Raw genomic sequence first — 22,680 nt, forward strand, 5'->3', positions numbered from 1 at the left:
GAATTTTTCTTCTTTTAATTTTTTTTTTCTTATCAATTCATTATCTTCTTTTAATATTTTTTTCCTTAGGTAGAATGGAGGATGTGGTGGAGGGAGTTATGGATGGCTAATTCTTCTTGGAATTTGTTTTGACTTGGAATTTTTGTCCTCGGGCTAGAATGAAAGAATGAGACTGCAAGGAGTTGTTGGGTGGCCATTGAAAGTGGAGGTCTGTGCTAAGAGATATATTTGGATTGTAGAATGTGCGTAAGGGCAAAATAGGTTTTTTGAAAAATGCATTTGTTGGGATTAGCAATTTGTGTTAGTCAACCAACATTTGACTCACAGATGGGTAAGATTGATACTCTAGTATCAAAACGATAGGAGGGCAGTGATATTATAAAGAATAAGGGGGGTGATAGTATTATTTCAAAAGTATAAATGAGGTGTCAGTGTAATTTACCCTAAAAAAAATTCAGTTTAATTGTTTTAAAACATCTTTTTAATTTTTTTTTTAAGGATAAATTATACTTACTTCCCTTATGGTTTAAAAAAAAGAGAAGGCTTCTCTCCAGTCCATATAGTGGATTGTTGGACCCGTGGAATCTATCACGAGTCCCATTTTGATAATCTGAATTGTTTAATATATAGAACTCGTCAAGTATTTTATCTCTACAAAAAATCACACTAATTGAATATCGATAGTCCCTTGATCAAATCATGTCTTTTTCAATGATAAATATGATTTTAAAAATATATTATTGATAAAAATGTGTTCTAATCAAAAGGCTATCAATATCCGATCAACATAATTTTTTTAAGGATGAAATACTCGACAAGCTCTACACATTGAACGATTCGAATAATCGAAATAAAACTGATGGTGGGCACCACAGGCCAACAGCATCGTTTAATACACTTTTGTGGGCCGGAGACAAGCATGCTCCTTTAAAAAAAATACAATTAACTCTTGGATAAACTACACTTGGGGCAAGTTTGGAAAGTTGCAATAATAGTAAAAAAGGTAAAAGTCACACAAAAAAAAAAAAAGAAAAAGTAAAAAAGTCAAACAATTATACAAAAAAAAAATAAATCTAAAATTCCATTTTCTCTATATTTTTTATTCCTTTTTTTTAATTTAAAAAATTATCTCAAACATATTAATTTTTTTTACTTAGTATTTTACCCAAAATGTTAATAAAATAGCGTATTCCCAAACCGATCCTTAGATATAATTACACCGATCAAGGTTTTAATCACATAATAGCTAGAACCTTTTCTAATAATAATTTATTAGTTGTATAAACGAAAAATATTATTATGATATCTTTTCTATTAGAATATATATATATATATATATATATATTTGTTTATTTCAGTAGTTACCTACAATTTGTATTAATTTTAATCGCTTGAGTATTAAAAGAAAAGTCAGTATAATTGTGTCAAAATATAAAATTAATTATATTTTTATCAAATCTTAAAAAGATTAATGTAATTCACTATTTTTTTTAAATAAAATAAAATAAATAAGACTAAAGAAAAGGGTTTGGCTTCCCTCCAGTACGTGATTAGACTGGAAGGTGTTGTTGGGTCCGTGAGGGCTCACCATGGGTCCTATTTTGATAATCTAAACTATTCAATGTGTAGAACTCATCGAGTACTACATGCCTGTAAAATATCACGTTGATTGAATATCGATAGCTATGTGATCAAATCAGTTTTGTATATAAAAAAAAATAAGCGGTGAAAAAATAAACGGTTGACAGAAATCTGATCCAATGAAATAACTATTAATATCTAATCAACGTGATTTTTTTGTAGGCATATAGTACTCGATGAATTTTACATATTGAATGGTTCGAATTATCGAAACGAAACTTGTGATGGGTCCCCACCGACCCAACAACACCCTCCAATCCCTGGAGGGAAGCCAATCCCAAAGAAAAAGTCACAAACAATTCCTAATATATGAACACTCTTGGCATTTTCAATATGACAGTGACATCCTAATATTTTGAAAGTTGTATGGTATTGTTGTCTTTTTTTTCTATTAAAATATATATTTATTTTTATTTATTTCATTATCTATTCATTATTTACATTAATTTTGATTATTTTAACTTTCTTAAAAAGAATCTCAGTGTAATTATTGTTGAAAAAATGATTTTTAAAATCATTACTAGATGAATGAAAAAATTAACTCCAAAGCACATCATTTAAATATGACTGCAAGATAAATTTTATTTAAATAAATTCAATAATATTTTATTTATTTGGATCAAAATCAAACTAGATTTGATCCAGGATTTGGACCCATTTTTGGAAAACATCATGTCTATTCTATTGTAACTATCACCAGGGATGTAAGAAAAATCAAAAACCAAACCAATTAAACCAAACCAAAAAGGTCATATTTGGTCTGTATGTAAACAATGTGGATGTTTAAGAAGTGACTATTTTAGAGATTTTTTGGCTATTTTAATAGGGTATTTTAGTTTTTGTGTGTTGGAAAGATGAGATGTATTTTTATTTGAATTGTTATATTGAAAAATGTGTTGAAATAATATTTGAAATTAAAATGACAACTTTGTCCCTAATCTCACATTTTTCAAAATTAATCTAAAAGGGCAAAATCATCATTTCAGCCTCAAAGACTAGGCTATCACAATTTTGTGCCTACACACTGTCATGACAGTGTAGGGCTGCCCACTGCTGCTGGCTTTGCTCTTTTTCTTTTTTTTTTTTAATATAAATTATTAATTTAGATTTTTTTAGACTTTTTGATTTTTTTAGTGTTTGAGGCTATTTTAGCCTCAAAAGTAGGTTTCCAAACACCCCCAATTGATATGTGCAATTTTTTAGTTGATTTTTTTTTTTTTATTTTAAGTTCAATACCAGTTCAGATACCTTGTGCACCAAGCTAATATCCTTGAGGTTATGGGTTCAAGTCTCAGGACAATCACTTTATACATTATGCCAAAGGTTAGGTGTGTACCTAATTTTTTCTCTCCCAAACACACATTAATGTATACTATTTGGATATTTTTTTAATAATATAATAATATTAATAAGTGTAGTAAATTATCAATCTCAATTAATTAAACTCATCATCCCTATAACCTAAGTTAACCCTTATCATATAGGATAAATTACAAATACACTCTTGAGATTTACTTAAAATACAGATTACCTCCTATAATTTTAGAAATAACAAATATCTCGTTGTCAGAATTTTTTATTTCACATAATTAATAGGAAAAATACAATTTCTAACTACTCTTCTATACAACAATAAAATTACTTGAATTATTAATTAAAATAAATTTTTGATATCATTAAAAAATGTTGATTGACTTCATGATTTATTAATAAAAGAGGTCATTTGTTATGCGATTAGAAACTTGAAGTTGCAAGATATAATTTTCAGAACCATAGAGAGCAATCTGTATCTTAAGTAAATCTTAAAGAGTATATTTGTAATTTACCCTATTATATATAATCCTAACTATAAAACTATTCTTGAAGTCTTAATAATTTTTTTGTTTGTATTTTTGTTAATTCAATAACTGAAAAGTGTTTATTAAATAGACAGATTGGATATATTTGAAGCGGTAGACAAATGATTTACTCAAAATGTTTACATAGATTAGTGATTATACTATAACTTTAAAAAGTGAGTCAAATTTAAACGATCCTAGACTGATTAAACCGTATCAAACCGAACCATTTCAATTAGTGCGGTTTGATTGAAAAAACAGTCTGTATTGATGCTCAAAATAATAAAATTGACACTATTGATTACATTTGTACATGTTCCACGAAAAAGTTGTGGCTCTTCTATTCGAATAGTCACTATAGCTATTCAAAAAGTCATGAATTTACCTATATAAGCAACTCATGTTGCATTCATTCAACATCAAATTCATCTTTCAGCACTCTATGATTCTTGTGTAAAGAGAGATTTGCACAGTAAACTTCGCCAGACTTAAAAATTTAGTGCTACTTCTACAAAGTTTGATTATTGTCTCTTAGGAGACGAACGTTCGATAATCTCGCGACACCGTAGCTAGGACAAATTTATTTTTTAAAAAATTGTGTCTAACACAAATCACAATCAAATTATTTTTTTATTTTGATTTCCAAAATTATGTATTTTATGCATTAATTTAAGTTTTCATTATTTTGTTTTCAATTTCTTTATTAATTTCAGAATTTGGTTCAAATTATTATTTGTTCATACACAATATACATAAGATTATTTTGACAATTAACCAAATTTATAGACTAATTTTTTTTCTCAAATATAACAAGATGTCAGTGCAATTTATTTTTTTTCCTAAAATATTAAAAGAAATAGTCTAATTTATATCAAATTTATAGACTAATTGTATATTTGTTTCAAATATAAGGAGAGGTGAGCTTAATTTATTTAGGAAAATGTTTGATAGCTCAAAATTTTGTGACTTAAATGGCTCAAATCTGTTAAAACGACATCATTTTACACTCAAAATCTGTCAAAACGACGTCGTTTTAAGTAATTTGAGCCATTTGAGCCACAAAATTTTGAGCTACCTAGTATTGTTGATTTATTTATTTATATATTTATAAAAATAAAAAATAAAAATAAAAATAAAAAAAGATAGCCTAATTTACTTGAAAAATGTTAGTTCATACATGAGGAGGAACTTGCATTGCACATGGACATGCCTTGTGCGTGGCAGTTCAACCATTAATTAGCGGTGAATATCGACCCACTGGTCAGTCAGTTTGACCAATCCAATCTTACTTTTTTAGGATTTGAAAAAGTTATTTTCACTTACGAAAAAGAGTTCGGATCCTCCATCGCACAAACCTACCGCCCTCCCTACCGCACCCCCAAAACGACGTCGTTTTGAGAGAAATTTTAATTTTAAAAAGAAAAAAAAAAAGCTGAACAGAAACCAGAGGGGAGGGGAAGAAGAGAGAGAGGAAAGGAGAAGAAGGAAGTTCAGTGTCGGTACTCGACTCGTCGTTCTACAAGGACGAGCCGTCCTCTCCATCCCCTGTCATGAAACGCAGCATGATCAGCAGATCCATTCAATGTTAGACCAGCAGATCCAATGACATTTTCTTCAAGAAATGCGAATTCTGAATGGGAAAACCATTTCTACAGAGGCGTAGGTGCATCATCGCAATGGAAATCGCCTCAACAGCGGAAGAGTTTCTTCGATTCAGAGGACTTCTTCCCTGAGCCAAAGCAGCGGAAAAACTTTTTTGGTTTTTCCCTACTTGAATGGCCCTTCTGATGCCTCCTCTAAATTTCTCTTTTTGACTAATGGCCTCACGTTTCGTCATACACTCTTCTATTCACTCCCACACTGTTTTTCTCTACCCATCCTTCACTCTCTCTCCTCCCTCCCTCCTCCTCAGAACCTGGTACACCCTATTTGGTTTCTGAGAAAAAAACATAGGAAAACGATGAAGAATTCACTTTCAACTATCGTGTTTTACTGTCTTGTCAATTACTGTGTTTAAAAAATGAAAATAGTAAAACTTCTGGTTGAATATCACTAATATTGCCATATCTAAAATGGAAATACTTTCTAGATTTTTTTCCCCTCTTTTCCTTTCTACCCAAACAAAGCTTTGATAAGATCTGTTGTTGTTACAGGACAAGTTTCGGATTGAGAAGGGTTCGAAATGCAGTGTCTTCAAGGGCTTTTATGGCTTCAAGCCTTACCACTGAAGCTTTTCAGGAAAGTATGAGCTCGAAAGCGTATGGGTCTGAACAAATTCAGGTAAATTGATGGGTTACTTAAGAGTTTTGAACATTATTTTAATGGCCTATTGTTGGATGAAGAAGTTGTGATGAATAAATTTGTTTAGGTAGATGTAAAGGTGGATGATAATCACAGGACTTTTATCTCAAATTAAGGACTTAATTATTTTATCTATGTTTGAACTTAAGTGAGTAGTGGAAATTTAAAGGACTTCCCCCTCTTCAACTCAAAGGACTTCACACCAAATCTCGAGACCTTGAGGCAAATCCTCAAGGCTCTGCAACTCAAAGGACTTCCCCCCTCTTCTTCTCCCTTCCTCTCTCTCTCTTCTTCCCCTTTCCTCTGGTTTCTGTTCAGCTCTTTTATTTTTATTTTTTTTTAAATTGAAATTTCTCCCAAAACTACGTCATTTTGGGGGTGCGGCAGGCTTGTGCGGCCGAAGATCTGGACTCTATGAAAAATGCTTGGGAGCACTAGAAATGGAGCACTAGAAGAACCACTAATGATGTGACAGTGGGCCCCGCCCACTTTCTATTCCTTGTTTCTTTTTTCTTTTTTTTTACCATTCCCAATGCATTAGTGCTATTAGTGGTGTATTTTTTAGTGGTCTAAATCATTGTTGTTTCACTTATAGTGCAGCCGAGTTGAGCTAACATTTTTTACTCAATATATTAGGGTGTTTTGAAAAAATGGTAAAAAGTTAGTTTTTAGCTTTTTATTAAATTTTTTGATTTTTTTAAAAAGTGATTTGAAAAGATAATTAAAAGCTATACGCCTTTTTTTTGTTAATATTTATTTATGATTGTTATATAAATTGTATAATTAAACAAAACTGTCTAATTAAAAAAAAAACCAATTCATAACAGTGGACATTAGAATTTCTAAACAATTCTAATCAGGTTGTATTTTTAATTAAAGAACTTGCAGGTGGGGAAATTAAAAATTGTACTCCTAAATTATGCAACCAAAACAAAATAGTAGACTATTTATATAATCATCTCTAACATAATTTCCTTGTCATGCAGACAACTCTTTTATACATTAACGATGGCCTACAATTCATAATCATTGATTTTCATACTCTTTTCTATATGTAACAATCGCCTACATTTCCTAATCATGGACTTCCATAGATGCAACAATTATCATTACATGTGCCCAGCAAACAATAACATACATATACATATATATATATATATATATCATTAAAGATTCACACAAGCAACAACGAAGAGACACTGCCAAGGACAATTAGATACATGTAACAGTAGACTAATTTATGTACAAAAGCAAACCAGTATATATTCTGGAAAACAAAAAACTAATTGAATTACAAATCTATTTGTCTAATTTTATGAAAATATATGTAATCTGTTTTAAGATTGTTGTATAAATTGTGTAATTAAACAAAATAAATAAATTCATATTTAAACAATAAATTCCAGAACATATACATGATGAACAGAAATACATAAGAACTAGAAAACTGGTAAAGAAGCAAACCGAAGTCTATGTGATACCACAATGTCCTTAAAACAGATTAGCCGCCTCACCATAGGTGTTGAAGGTGGCCAACGCAGAAGCACCTTCTGTTAGCTTTGGTGAACTGACAATGGTAGCACTCTCTCACACAAGAAGAATAAAAATTCTAAAAGAAAATTTTTAACACAAAAGAAGAGCAAACTTTCTGGTGTAGAAGAATGAAGGAGAGGGTCTTCTTTTATACACATGAGGGACTACTAACCTTTTTGTTGAACAAAAATACTTAAGCATGGAAAAGAATTTTTGGACTACTTATAATCCTCAATTGGATTGGTTTACTCGTCTTTTATTTGAAGCAATTGTTTGCTTGAGTTTTATTGTCGTTATTTACCAATGTGTTTAAGCAAGTTTTATTTGTTTTTTTTTACATTGCTTGTATTTGGTTAGCAATTTTTAAATTGCATGTAAGTTTGGACCTTGGTTTGGTTTAACCTAGTTCATCCCTTGGAAAAGTTAATTCTAAAAATTGCTTCGCATGGATTAGGAGTCAACATGCTCTTGAAAGTTTTGTCAAAAGGTTAACTGGGTTTAAGTGAAACCGATGTGACCCCTCTAGTCTTTCTGGAAACTTGCTTGACTATGTTCGATTCTACGGTAAGTGGTGAGATCAGTTTTGAATTAAATTTCAAACTTTGAATTTTCTAGTGTTAAGTTTAGTGTTTGGAAAAACAGAATAATGAAATTCTGTTGTGATTTTTTAGAAATGGCTTCAAGAGGTGACAATAGAAATGTTGTTCCACTTGCCAACCTTAAAGCCTTGCGAGGTTCTTAAAGGAAGATCTAGAGAGATCAAGTGTGATTAAAGGAAATCATAAGATTGCAAGATAATATCTCTGAATTAATTAGAAGCGATTAGTATGTTATGCTTGTGTCAGTTATAACACATATGATTGCTATGTGACTGTGCTTGAAAGCAAAGATGAAACAACTCGTTAGGGTGCGTGAGTATATTTTTGAATTTTTTAATTCCAAATGTATTTGTGGCTCTTAGTGAGTACAATATCACTGATTACAATGATAGAAAACCGATGGTTCCTAGGAGGTGTTAGACCACTGGCTACACAGTTATGAGATTATGGTTCCTAGTAGTAAACAGATTACTAATCACATGTCAAGACGTGATGGTTTCTGGTAGTGGAGAGGCCACTGATCATATGTCAAAACATAATGATTCCTAATAATGAAAGAGTCTATTGATCCTATGTCAAGACGTTGTGACTCCTAGTAGTAAGGTGACTATTGATCACAAGTTAAAACATTGTGATTCCTAGTAGTAAAAAATCTACTGATCGCGTGCTAAGAAATTAGTAATTCCTAATGATAAGACTACTAGTCATGTTTTGACGTTTCGAACAGTAGACTATTAAACACTGGACCTGTGTTTCCTAATAGTAAGACTTTTGGCTTCAGAGTGATAGGTTGGAACAATATATTTTGGTGCCTAATTCGGTTGATGGCATTCTAGGAATGTATTTACTGTAATATGATTTTGAGAGTTTCATAATCATTGTGACACAAGGAATTGTTTAAAAACCCTGTATGAATTTTTGGAAAAGGACAAAAGCCTTTGTATAAATTCTACAAATGTAGAGGTATCATGCAAAATGTGGTAATACCTAAACCCAAGAGGGTTAGGATAAGCCTAAAAACCCATTGACTTTGTATTTAATGGTTATGCACAATATAACAGTGCATATTGATTTCTTGTGTTTAAGTCTGCTATTCCAGATATACATAAGAATATTATCATAGAATCCAGAAATGCATCTTTCTTTGAAAATGTATTTCCTTGTCGTATCCAAGAAGGGGTTTCAGTTCTATGAAAATGTTGAAGGTGACAATGATCACATAGATGATCAAGTTGAGGAAGTAGATGAGCCAAGAAAGAGTAAAAGGGCTAGGACCGCAAAGTCCTTTGGTCCAAAGTTCTTGACTTATATGTTAGAGGGAGAACCTCAAACTTTCTATGAAGCTACGACTTCATTTGAAAGTCCTTTGGAAAAAGAAGCAATTAAGAGTAAGATTGACTCCGTCTTACAGAATCATACTTGAGAGTTGGTTGATCTACCTCCAAGCAGTAAGGCCTTGGAGAGCAAGTGGATCTTTAGAAGAAAGATGAAAGTAAATGGATCAATTGATGAGTACAAAGCTAAGCTAGTTATCAAATGATACAGGCAGCGAGAAGGCCTAGATTACTTTAATACGTATTCACTTGTGATAAGGATTTCATCTATTCGCATGGTGATTGCAATATCATCTTTACGTGGTCTGGAGATACATCAGATGGATGTAAAGACAACTTTCTTAAATAGAGATTTGAATGAAAAAATCTACATGGAGTAACCCGAGGGGTTTTCAGCTCCAGAATAAAATAAGAAAGTCTGTAAGCTTGTCAAATCATTGTATGGTTTGAAGCAAGTTCCTAAACAATGGCATGAGAAGTTTGACAATGCTATGTTGTCAAATGGGTTCAAAATCAATGAGTGTGACAAATGCGTTTATGTCAAAGATACTGATAGAGGTTATGTCATTTTGTGTCTATACGTTGATGACATACTCATTGTTGGTAGTAATGATGAGATGATTAGAACTACCAAAAGATTGTTAAACTCTAAGTTTGACATAAAAGATATGTGCCTTGCAAATGTCATTTTGGGTATTAAGATTATCAGAACATCTAATAATATTGTACTTTTTCAGTCTCACTATGTTGAGAAGATACTTGAGAAATTTGGTAAAACAGAAACAAGTGTGTCTAGGATACCGGTAGACATGAGTCTACATTTGATCAAGAATAATGGTGAGAGTGTCTCGCAACTAGAATATTCTCGGGACATTGGAAGTTTGATGTATCTGATGAGTTGTACAAGGCCGGATATAACCTACTCTGTTAGCAAGCTTAGTAGATACATGAGTAATCCGAATACCACTCATTAGAGAGACATTACGCTGGTGTTAGCTTAATTACGCTACACCCGGGATTATGGGCTGCACTATACTAGATATCCGGCGGTACTAGAAGGGTATAGTGACGCTAATTGGATATCTGATATAAAGGACTCCAAATCCACTAGTGATTATGTGTTTACCCTCGGAGTGGCAGCCGTGTCTTGGAAATCTTCCAAGCAAACGTATATATCAAGATTAACGATGGAATCTAAGTTTATTACTTTGGATAAAGCAATTAAAGAAACTGAATGGCTTCCCTAGTTTGTTGAGAATATTTCACGTTGGCCGAGACCTATGTCTGCTATCTGTGTTCATTGTGATAGTCAATCGGCGATTGGACCGGCACAAAGGCATATGTATAATGGAAAGTTTAGACATATTCGTTGTAGACATAATTCCATACGACAACTACTCTCTAATAGGGTTGTCTCTCTAAACTATATAAAGTCTAAGGACAGCATTGCGAATTTGCTAACCAAAGGATTAACTCGAGAGTTAGTGGAAACGTCGTCAAGAGGAATGGGGTTAAGGCCTTTAGTAATGTTACTGGAACGGAAAACCCAACCTAGTTGACTGTAAATCCTAAAATCTAGGTTCAAAGGGACAACTTAATTTCGTGTAACGGGTAAGTCATTGAAAAGGTAAATCCTGTTGTCCATTCCTTTGTACAGTGATACCCTGTGGGGGTAGAAGGTTAAGTTAATACTTTTAATGACCTAAGTGATATGAATAATCAACTGTGATATAATGAAATACCTTATATAGGTCACCTATGTGAGTACGAAGTAGGGGTCGCTTCTTTAAAAATTGGTAAGGCCGAATTCTTTAAAACCACTCACTGAACTAGGCTAGTGCTCCAGGGCCATATCGGACACAATAATGAGAACAAGAACAGTGGTTGGACTGACTCCTATGTGAGGTCTATTGTCTCAGTTTACACAAACGACAGAACAATTTGAGACATCACGTTAACTAGTTAGCTAGTAAATTCGATAGGCTTTCAATACGAAAGGTTCAAGGCCAATAGCTACATTTTTTGATGCAGGGTTAGTGTGCTCTCTCTCCGAGTCTTTGTAGTAAACGTCCGACAATGGCAGCACTCTCTCACACAGGAAAAGTAAAAATTCTAGAGGAAAACTTTTAACACAAAGGAAGAGCAAACCTTCTGGTATAGAAGAATGAAGGAGGTGGTCTCCTTTTATACACATGGAGGGAGAAAGGAAAAGGCTCCTGCAACAAATGCAGGTTTTAATTTTGCAAAACTCCCGAGACATAAATTACAAAATTGATGGCTTTTAATCCATCATGAATACAAAGGAGTTACCAAGTTTTATACACGTGTATTGTGTATAATTCTACAGCCACCTTTCTTAACACCTCTTTTATAAGGCCAATTTAATGAGTCAATTTCTCATTCAAATCTTAATGATTTTTTATCATTCTTTTTGTGGTGTAAAGATCTTATTACAAAGAATCTATACACATTTAATCTCACCTCAACCAATGGTTGAGACTTACTTTAATTTCACATTAAAGTCACCGTAAAATAATTTTTTCCAACAATGATGTCACATCACAATAAAATAACCAAACTACCCTATCCAATTTAAAAAATTTACATTTTCACCTATGTATAACCCTAAATAACATAAATGGTATAATTGTAATTTTATATATAGCTTTTTTAGACTTGCCAAATGACTCCATAGCTAAAAAAGCCATCTAGCTCTTTTAGTCCCAAGCTGCAAACGTAACTTTTAACACAACTTGCCAAAAGACCACATTAATGGGCTGAGCTTAATATTTATACTTCTAGACTAACCTAATCTGACTCGTTATTAAATTAATTAATTAATTATAATAATCAATAAAATAAAATATGACATTCTACACAACAATAATCACTTTTTCTCTCACAATCGAAAATTATATCGTGGTCCAAGGACACCGCGTGTCTTTACTCTTAACCAATTATAATTCACCACGACTCCTCCCTTATGTTTCTCGATCACTTAACACAATCGTGAAACTCATATTTTCACCAATCACAACTTACATGAGATACCATGTGGTTGTACCTTAGAACCACTAAATAACTTCTTTTCATAACCAATCTATTCAACTATGAAAAAAAATTACAAATTACTCAAAATACATAATTTTTTTATCTCATAAAATAATTTAAAAAAAATAGTTATGTTGTGTTTGATTGGATGACTTTAGAAGGGATTTAAAAAGAAAAAGAAAAAAAAAAATATATATAAAATTATATAAAATTTAAACATATTTTATTCTCATTTCACCTATTTTATTTCTCTTTTTAAATCTCTGCTCAAATCTTTCAACCACACGCGCAACATACCACACACGTAAACATAAAATAATCAAGTTCAAACCAACCGTCAGACGTCTCCACATAATGCAAAAATCTCGTGCGAAACACACACACCAAACCCACCCCAAATTCCGGAGAAAAGCAAAATCGCAAGAATATCCCTCTCATTTCCTTTCCGATTCCTCTTTGGTTTTGTTTCTCTCCCCGTACAATCTTTCTTTTTCTATACTACTACCTACCCCCAACCCCCCACTTCCCTCTTCTCTCGACGGAGTCGCCAACGCCTCCACTCCATTTCTCGCTCTACTTTCTCTCTCCACTCTCATTCGGATCTCCAAGATGCAGACCACTGCATTTACCTTCTCTCCTTCAATTTCACTTTCCAAGCCTCGAAGGCCTTCGATCTACAGTTTGAATCCTATATCCCCATCGTCCCCTTCGAGATCGCTCCATTTCGCCTCCATCAATGGCCTCTCTGGCTCTTCGCTTCCTCGATTCCCTTCAATTCGTTGTTCTTCGTCTTTTCGGGGACTGAATGGCTGGATTTCGTCTCCGCCGCCGGAGGAGCAAGGATCGGATGGTGTTGTGGTTAGGGCGGCGTCGGTACCTGAGAGTACCGGAGAGATTGAAAAGACGAGCAGCTTGACCAGCACGTTGCAACTTGGGGCTCTCTTCGGGCTTTGGTACCTTTTCAACATATATTTCAACATCTACAACAAACAGGCATATACGATTCTTCTCTATCTGTTTATTATAGGTTATCGTCGTTTTCTGAATGTGTTGTTGTTATGCATCATTTTATGTGTTTTGTTGTGCTTAATTTGAGGTTTGTTGATTGTGTTGCTCTTTATTGCTCCGATCTGTCTCTGGTTGTGTTTTATCTGCGATTCTGCCTCTCTGTATGTGTTGTGTATGCATGCATACGTGTCTCGAGAATACAACTGTTGTATATATTTCAGAAGATGAACAAGTCAAATGAAATGAAGCTAAATTTCATCTGTAAGGCTGAGTTTGGTTGGAGGATTTGGTGAGAGAAATAGAAAAGGAAAATGAAATGCAATCTCAGTTTTTCTTTGGTTATAATGGAAAATACAAATAAGAGGGAAATGTGATCCCATAATGCAATCCCATTTTGTCTTTTGGTTTAGTTTTATGCTGTGTTTGGTCGAGGGATTTGGGGAGTGATTTGGAAAGGGATAGGACAAAGATAGGTGAAACATGAATAAAATATACTTATATTTTTTCTAATTTTACACACCTTTTTCATTTCTCTTTCCAAATTTTTTTTCAAATCCCTTAACTAAACACAGTATTAGGCTCTTTTTTTTTTTTCTCTATTTCCCAACTCAACCAAACATTACTTATTTGAATCCTATCAATTTTTTCTCCTTCACTTTCTATTTCCTTTTCCCCTTCTATTTCCCTCATCAAATCCTCCTACCAAACACTACGTGAGTTTGGTTTAAGAATTTGACGAGCGATTTTGAAAGGAAAAATATAGGTGAAATCTTACATTTTACCTAATTTCACATATTTTTTTTCCGTTTCCTTTATAAATCTCTCTTCAAATCTTCAAACCAAACACAACCTCATAGATTTTTAATTTTTATTTATAGTGGTATTTAGAAATTCCTAATTCCTGAAGTTTAATGTTAAAAGTTGTTGATTTTTTCTTTCTTTTCTATATCCGTCTCTTGACCGACCACTTGATCAAATTCTACTGTTCTATTTATTTATTTATTTATTTTAGTGATTTTGGAGCTTGTACATATATATTGCTTTGCCCTGCTTTTAATTCATACAAATGTTGAAGTGCGTGGAAATTGTTAGATTGTTGGCAAATGTTGCAAACAATAGCTTTCATGATTTGGAATTGTGTTGAATTTTAGTGTTTGAGGAAACGTGCAATAATAATCGTTTAGTATGGTGAAAGCTTATTGAGCTATGATGTAGCAAGCAAAGGACCATTTTTTATTGTTCACTACGCAATTAATTATTGAATGACATGAGTTGTGATGATTGTCAATTATCCATTGAATTTGAATGCTGAAACTTTTGACAAGGAGATAAAAAGCATGATTACATATACTTTTTGTTCACAGGTTTTGAAAGTGTTCCCATATCCAATAACTATAACCACTGTTCAGTTTGCTGTTGGGACTATACTTGTTCTTTTTATGTGGACATCTAATCTCTACAGACGGCCAAAAATTAGTGGTGCACAGGTATTGTTATGTATGACGGGATGAATGTCTCATGTATTTAGGTTGCCATCATCATGATGACTCTGATTAATATGTCTTTTTCTGTGACAGCTTGTAGCAATTCTCCCATTGGCAGTGGTGCACACCTTAGGCAACCTTTTCACAAACATGAGTCTTGGAAAAGTTGCTGTTTCATTCACTCACACTATTAAAGCCATGGAGCCCTTCTTCTCAGTTGTCCTCTCTGCTATGTTTTTAGGGGAGGTGTGCATTTCATATGTTTTCTTCCCATCCTGAGGAAAAAAAAAAAAAATAGACAAATATCAATTTTGTTAAAAATTAATTTGTAAAATTGAAGTTATGGATTTTAAAATTTTTTAGATCAAAATAAATACATGGGTAAATCTGTCTAACAAAAAATGAATTTCCTTTTGGTTTTAAGAATTTAGTGTCTGGTAGTTTTACTTGTACCACCAATTTATCTTCTTACACCATTTTTCTAATTACATTTTTTACAAAATTGAAATTTTTAAATTTTTCTCTTACACTTTCCCTAATTCTAAACCAATCCTCATTCTTACTATTTTTTGTTGGAAAATTTTAGAAGTGAATGGGAATTGACTCTATTTGAATGATTTCTCTCCCTTGCCATCTGGTTGGAGTGACAAAATTTTTTTAATTATTATTTTATTATATAAAATAACAATGAAGTGAGTACACCCATTTAATTTGCCATCAATCATTTTTTTATATGTTTCTGAAAATATTTGCTTGTAATTTCTTATTTTTGTTGTTGACTACTGTTGGTGGTGCACACAGCACAACATAGGAATGTTGTATGAAATAATTTAATGATTTGTAGAGTTCATAATGGCAAATGTTCATTATTGTGAAAGTTGTGTTTTAACTTTTAACCAATCTATTTCTTGTGTTGCAAGAACAGATACCCACCTTGTGGGTGGTTGCTTCTCTGTTACCAATTGTTGGTGGAGTGGGACTGGCGTCAATGACAGAGGCATCTTTTAATTGGTGAGAAAATACACACACATTTGCTTTAAATTGTTTCTCACCCTTTTTGTTGTCAAAAACTCTGAAAAAGGGGGGAAAAAGTATATAGAGATCACACAGCATTCTGCCTATAGGTTCCTTTTTACCCATGTCCAGTTTGGATTTTTCTATATATGATCAAAAGTAGTCGAAGTTGTTATCCCAGATTCTCATGTACAATCTCATTTATTTTTTTGTTTTTCTATATGTGAAACAGGCCTGGGTTTTGGAGTGCAATGGCTTCTAATTTGACCAACCAATCTCGTAATGTCCTTAGCAAAAAGTTTATGGTCAAGAAAGAGGTATTCACTTATGGTTTTATTTCCTTGATGTCATGTACTACTAACTTGGTATAGTTTGTTCTTTTCCTCATTGATGAAATTTGATAGATCGGAGTGCTGTAAGGTGGAAAAATTTGTTGTTTTCTTTATTTACTTTGGGTACTTCTAGAAAGTTGGTAGCAACAAATAATTTGTCATGATTATATATATATATATAAGATTATTCTTGCTCCCCAGTGAAAAGGAAGATTACTGTGTGTGTGTCAGTCTCTGCATGTGTTCTGTTACTTTATTTTATTTTCTCAAGTACGTAACTAATATTGATGTTTTGCAGGAATCTTTGGATAACATTACTCTCTTCTCAATTATAACAATTATGTCCTTCTTCTTGCTGACTCCATTTACTCTTTTCATGGAAGGAGTCAAGGTCACCCCTGCATACCTACAATCTGCTGTGAGTAAATCTAGAATGCTACAAATTGTTTCTGTTCAGTTATCTATTTGTTCACATAAAATGCATCATTTTTGCGTTAGATTTTCTGATTTTTTTTTTTTTTTTTTTGCTTGTCAGGGGTTGAATGTCAGACAGGTTTACATTAGATCTCTCCTTGCTGCACTCTGCTTCCATGCATATCAACAGGTAAGAAGTTCAACTTCAATGTTTCTTTCATTTTCGATTTTTAAATTCATATATTATATGTTCTTGACGTCTCTTTGTGTATAGTTTGTGATCAGTAATTGGTTCAAATTAAAGTTTGAAAATATTATACTTGTTGTACCTTGAACTTGACTGTAGAACCCGTTGCATTGCATTATTAAACTGTAACATTTACTTTTAATATTTCTTTTCTGTACTAGAAAACTGAAAAAAAATAAAATAAAAGAAAAGAACTCTGTAGAAGAGTTAAGATGGTCTGAATGTTGACAAGTTCAATTGAAAATGGCACTGTCCTATTGTTGCTCCCATGGCAATTTTTGAAATATCTTTTATATGCTTCTGATATTTTTACACCAAAGTGATTTGTCATAACTTTTTGTGAAATTAGACTCTTTTTTGTTGTAATGATAGATTATTATGATCTCTCGGAATTCTTGAAGTTGTAAGGTTGAAACCTTTTTTCTCATCATCATCATACATGATTGGACGTTCTTCAATCATCACATTACTTTTGCTTCTTGATGTTTGATTTGCTTGTTTCTTATAATCATATGTTTTGCACTGTTGATGAGATGATTGACCGATTCTTTCAGCCACTGATTCTCATAAATTTTTATTTTCACCCAAAGCGTGACTATTTATTTAGTTCCTTGTGTTCAAATTGATTATATCTGTGCTTTTTGTTGGTCATTATACTGCTTATTTCTTTAAACTTTGGGTGGTTTTTTTCCCCTCCTTTTGTACTTGAGGGTTTTTAAAGCCAGCTGCTGAGTTCTAGTTCTGTGAAAAGTGTTGCCAATCTTTTTTTTAAAGATGTCATATAAGATGCAGTTCACCTCTTATGTTCTATCTTGCATTGAGTCAAGTAACTGGTGAGAGAGCATGTTCTTGTATTTCAATACTGGATGAAGATGATCAGAAACTGTTGAAATGGTTGAGATTGTTGCTAGATTTGTGGCCACTTAAACAAAGAATTTGATTGTCTTATTTGCTAGCTTGCTATAATTGACATTTCTAAGATTGCGCTTTCCCTTGTTGAGCCATTTTCTGCAATCTTATAATAGCATGTATAGTTTGTAGATCAACTCCAATATCATTGCAATTTGGGTGATACTCATTTTGGATTAATTTTGGTTTTAAGCCACTGCTTTGTCAATTATGATGAATAGGACTTGCCATTTCATGTATTATTGCTACAAGTTAAAGATCGCATTTTCTTTTAGCAAATGAATCATCAAATAGTTAGGGTGTGATTACTAAAGTGTGTTATGATCATCATAATGATTTGAATGGGAGATTCCATATATTAGGAGGAAAAGTTTGGCACTCAAATATAGATATGGGTATATTGGAGCATGTGAAAATGTTATCCTATTAGATCATCTGTATAAAATAATGAGATTTTGCGCAGGCAACCAACTAAGGTAATTTGATTTGGGTTGGCAACACGCAGGACAGAGAATAATCATAAGTTTGTATTATAAGCTTCTTTTTTTTGGGGGGGGATTAGGTTCATCTTTCTGAGCAATTTAAAAACCTTCCAAAATTAGTTATTCTTGTGTTTTCAACAAACAATTAAAAATATTTATCGCAATTTTGGTACTCTAGACCATAGTCATTAAATCGGGATACAAAATCATGAATCGAAAGGGCCTAGAACCGAATCGCAAATTGCATTGAATCATGAATCATAAATCATAAATGTTTGGTCACTTCTTTAAATTACTTGGAAAAGTATACACTTAAATATATCTTATAAAAAAAATAAATATGAAATATTTGAACTTGAGTCAATAAAAATGTTGTCTTGAATGATGATCACATGGTCTAATAGGTGTCTTGTATATACTTACTGTTCAAGAAAAGAGATTCTGAAAGAATTCTTGTAACTTATTGTTGAAAAAAAGAAATATAAACTAAATACTATCGAACTATTGAGTTTAACTGCTTCAACTCATATCATACTAAACTATAGTTATTTCACAAAAATAGCAATAAATAATTCGTGGGTAAAAGTATTTTTAGTGTTAACCATCCTTAAAATATGTATTTCAACATTTGTTTCCTCCAAAAAAATATTAAAACAATGGTTAATAACCTATTGAGTTTGAGCAACAATATCATACATGAGTATTGGCTAATATCTTACTAAACACCCTTAAGAAGTATCTTAGAGGGAAAAAAAAATAAAGGTTAGAAACAGTGAAATTTATAATCTCTGACATTTTAAAGAATCATGTGAATCATAAATTTTATCAATTCATCAACAAGTCTGTCAAATAGATTCACCTATAAGATTCATATCGATTTTTGTGAATTGTGAATCGAATTGAGATTCAAATTGTGAATTGTAAGATTCTAACAACTATGCTCCAGACTTCAGAAAGAAACTTTAGAATGAATTCTTTAGCTATGAGTCTAGTTTTGCATCTCTTTATCAAGTTAGCTGCTTTGAAGATTCATGATTAAGATATGTATAGATATCCTGACTGGTCATTTTTGTAATTGTTCTTGCATTCATGGATCGGGTTGAAAATCAGAGAGTAGGTTGTTTACACCAATAAATGTTTCCAATTGAAAAAGTTTTTACTGATTGTTCCATAATAATTACCTAACAGAGTGATCGTGGTGACTAAATTTGATAAATTTCTCCAATGTTGCCCCAATGTTGCCCCAAAGGGCTTATTGCCTAGGAGGTCGCAAGATTGAATCCCATGAAGGCCAAACATCCCAAACCTTGTTGGAGCCACTGAAGGTTTGCCCAGTCATTAATTTCAGGGCCTCGGGATTAGTCAAGGTGTGCATAAGTTGGTCCGGACACCCGGTTATGAAAAATAAAAAAATATGCTGCTTATAGTTATTGTTGTGAATGTTAGGTTGTTAAGAAATGGTATTTCCATTCAATTGGCATTGCCAGATTGAGAATTTGGAGAGATTTCCAGAAAATGAGAATGTTAGGTTGTTAAGAAATGGTATTTCCATTCAATTGGCATTGCCAGATTCAGAATTTGGAGAGATTTCCAGAAAATGAGAAAGATGGAGAAGAAATTTTGTTAGCACTTAAAAGGTGCTGATTTTGTTAGCAGTTAAAAGGTAGCTGGCGGCATAAAAATTTGGACACAATGCTTTTTTTTAGTCACGTGCAACAAAGATTAATACTGCATCGACGCGTAGTTACATGGTCAAACTAAAGGAGCTGCAAGAATAATAATCGTGGTAGCAAATGGAATTAATCTTTTAGAGAAGTTACAGCTTTATGCTCAAAAAATGAATGGCCTATTGTTTTGTGAAATTGGGAAGTTTAAGGGAAATGGTCACAAAGTGCTCTATATATAGAGTTGCTCAGCATCATCATTTCTGAAGTCATCCAACTTTATAGGATTTTGCCTCAGCTTTTCTGGTTTCACTCCATTGTACCTTTCCCAGTGTGATGGGTATTAGCTTGTCAATTTGTTTCATTTTAGTCTCTTAACCTCTTAACTATAGTTTCAATGCACTTTTTTTTCTGAACAATTATAGAAAGTTCTACTCTTATTTCATATCATTTGAAATAAGTTTATTATTATCTATTTTGTTGGATTTTTTAGTACTTTTCAGATAATCTGCCTACTTAATAGGAATTGCAATTTTCTTCGCATGGCCAATACAGTGAATTGTATCGAAGACTACACTTTGACAAATGCCTTGACAAGTTGACACCGAAATATTACAGTTTAAGCGGTTAAATCTCAATTCATAAAAGCAGTAGATAGCCACAAGGCTAGAAGACTACTCCATTCCAGTGCCACAAAAAACTTAATTCTGTGTTTGGATTATAGATTTGGGTAGGAATTTGGAAAGGAAAAGGGAAAAGGTGAGGGAAATGTAAATGAAATATAATTTATTTTTTTTTTTTCCTCCAGTTCTCTTTCCCTTTCCAAACCCTTGTCCAAATCCATGATCCAAACAGTTTAAGTTCCTGTTAAAATAAGAGATAAGAGAATTAAGCCCCTCTAAGGTTGTGTTTGGATTATGGATTTAGGTAGGGATATGGAAATGGATAGGGAAATGTGAGATAAATGTGAACAAAATATTACCTAAATTTTCCATCCATTTCCCTTTTTTTTCTTTTTTTTTTTCCCAAATCACTGTCCAAATCCATGATCTAAACACAAAATAAGTGAGACTATTTCATGATATAGAGATTCTAGAAGCGTGCTATTAGATACATATAAAATAAAAATAAAAAACTCACTGCATTCTTTTGTTCTGTAATCATCTAGTTAATGGATTACTTTCTTGTAAAAGTGCTGACATGAGCTTGTGTTGCAGGTTTCTTATATGATATTGCAGAGGGTATCCCCAGTCACCCACTCTGTGGGTAATTGTGTGAAGCGGGTGGTGGTTATTGTGACCTCTGTTCTCTTCTTCCGAACACCTGTTTCACCTATCAACTCTATGGGTATGATAGCTTACATTGGATCTCCCACACGCTACGCTAATAATATAACAATGTTTTATCATCAGAAAAGACTGGTCTTCTCATCATTATTTTTCTTCTTCTATCGAACCCCTGAGAGATTATTGTTTTCCTGTCTTTTTCTGCAGGCACTGGAGTAGCCCTAGCTGGAGTGTTCCTGTATTCGAGGGTGAAGCGCATAAAACCAAAGCCGAAGGCAGCTTGAAGTTCTTTTGTTGAGAATTTTTGCTGGTAACTTGGGGGTTTAGATGAGAAAATAGACATTATGACATTCAATGTTTTTTTTATTTTTTATTTTATTTTGAAATGGTATCATTCTTTTACTAGGTCCCCAAAATTTTACTGGTTGCAAATGTACGTGATGATCTGGGAAAACCATTTCATGTTGTGTTTTGTTTTTTTGGATTAGCATTTGTCCAGTTATGCTGTGTTTGGTTGGGAGATTTGAGCAGTGATTTGGAAAGGAAAAAGGAAAAGTTAGGTAAAATGCGATCCTCTCTCATTTGAAAGTGGAACCTTGGATCATCTCCTTTGGTCTGTAATAATATCATACATGCCATTTGCCAAAATTTGGCCAGAGTTCAACAGGAAAGCACTCCAAACAGTTGCTATATCACATTATCACTAATCAAATTTTGGCAATTGCTAAATTTTGAAAATGAGTTCATTTGTCATCGGATGGCTGAGAATTGTGCAACAATCTCAAGTACAGAATAAGCTCAAGTACAGATTAAGAGATTAGCTTAGTGGATGAATTAAGGGATTAGCCTGGTTGAGAATTGTTTACCATTGTTCTTGTGGACTAAGGAGTTGGTCTAGTGGATGAAGCATTCTTATATATTAGTTTTGTCGAGTTTTATAATTACAGTAAGTTTTTAGAAACAAAGTAATACCCAGATGTCTATGAAACGTGTTGTTCAGGTTACAAAAATCCATATGCAATTGCGCATTTTTTCCATCATACATTGTTTAATAACAGATTGAGTAAATTACACTGATCTATCCTCGGGTATGGAGAAAATACATGGTTTTACAATTTTAGTGTAAATTACATTGATCCTCTTTCTAGTAAGGTTAAAATGATTGAAATTAATACAAAGTGTGAAATCACAATAGTAAACATGAAAAAACATATATTTCAATGTAAAATTTGACATTATCATTTTTTTATTTGTATGATTAACGAATTATTGATGAAAAGGGAGTTGCATGAAGCAAAATCTTAAGAAATTTTAATGTAATTATGTTAAACTTGATGTATTTTTCCAAATTGTAGGAGAGTTCAATTTACCCTTAACTGATAATAGAGTCAATGAACCATAATTTTCATAGGAAAGGGTACCGATGACTTGAAATAGCCAGGAATGTTTGATAACAGATTCCAGAGCTAATGAACGGTAATCTTCAAATTCACATGACTTGGCTCCTGTCAATACTGCAAGTTTCTCTAGAAAGTATGACGCA

General features: G+C 32.7%; 1 protein-coding gene and 1 long non-coding RNA gene across 2 annotated transcripts; both read left to right on the plus strand.

Annotated features, from left to right (window-relative positions):
* Positions 1 to 4,918: 4,918 nt before the first annotated feature.
* On the plus strand, positions 4,919 to 6,406 carry LOC145813587 (uncharacterized). The gene is made up of 2 exons (XR_014356751.1): positions 4,919 to 5,397; positions 5,633 to 6,406. It is a non-coding gene; the product is annotated as an uncharacterized LOC145813587 (long non-coding RNA).
* Positions 6,407 to 12,641: 6,235 nt separating this feature from the next.
* Positions 12,642 to 21,785, plus strand: LOC114291788 (triose phosphate/phosphate translocator, non-green plastid, chloroplastic). Its single transcript, XM_028235658.2, has 9 exons — positions 12,642 to 13,290; positions 14,670 to 14,792; positions 14,883 to 15,035; positions 15,715 to 15,800; positions 16,036 to 16,120; positions 16,434 to 16,553; positions 16,671 to 16,739; positions 21,069 to 21,198; positions 21,345 to 21,785. Exons 1-9 carry the CDS (start codon positions 12,652 to 12,654, stop codon positions 21,419 to 21,421), a joined length of 1,482 nt encoding a protein of 493 aa, XP_028091459.2. The 5' UTR covers positions 12,642 to 12,651; the 3' UTR covers positions 21,422 to 21,785.
* Positions 21,786 to 22,680: the final 895 nt, after the last annotated feature.

This window comes from Camellia sinensis, chromosome 15 (genome assembly GCF_055761805.1).
Source record: "Camellia sinensis isolate YWXY chromosome 15, ASM5576180v1, whole genome shotgun sequence".
Classification (NCBI taxonomy): domain Eukaryota; kingdom Viridiplantae; phylum Streptophyta; class Magnoliopsida; order Ericales; family Theaceae; genus Camellia; species Camellia sinensis.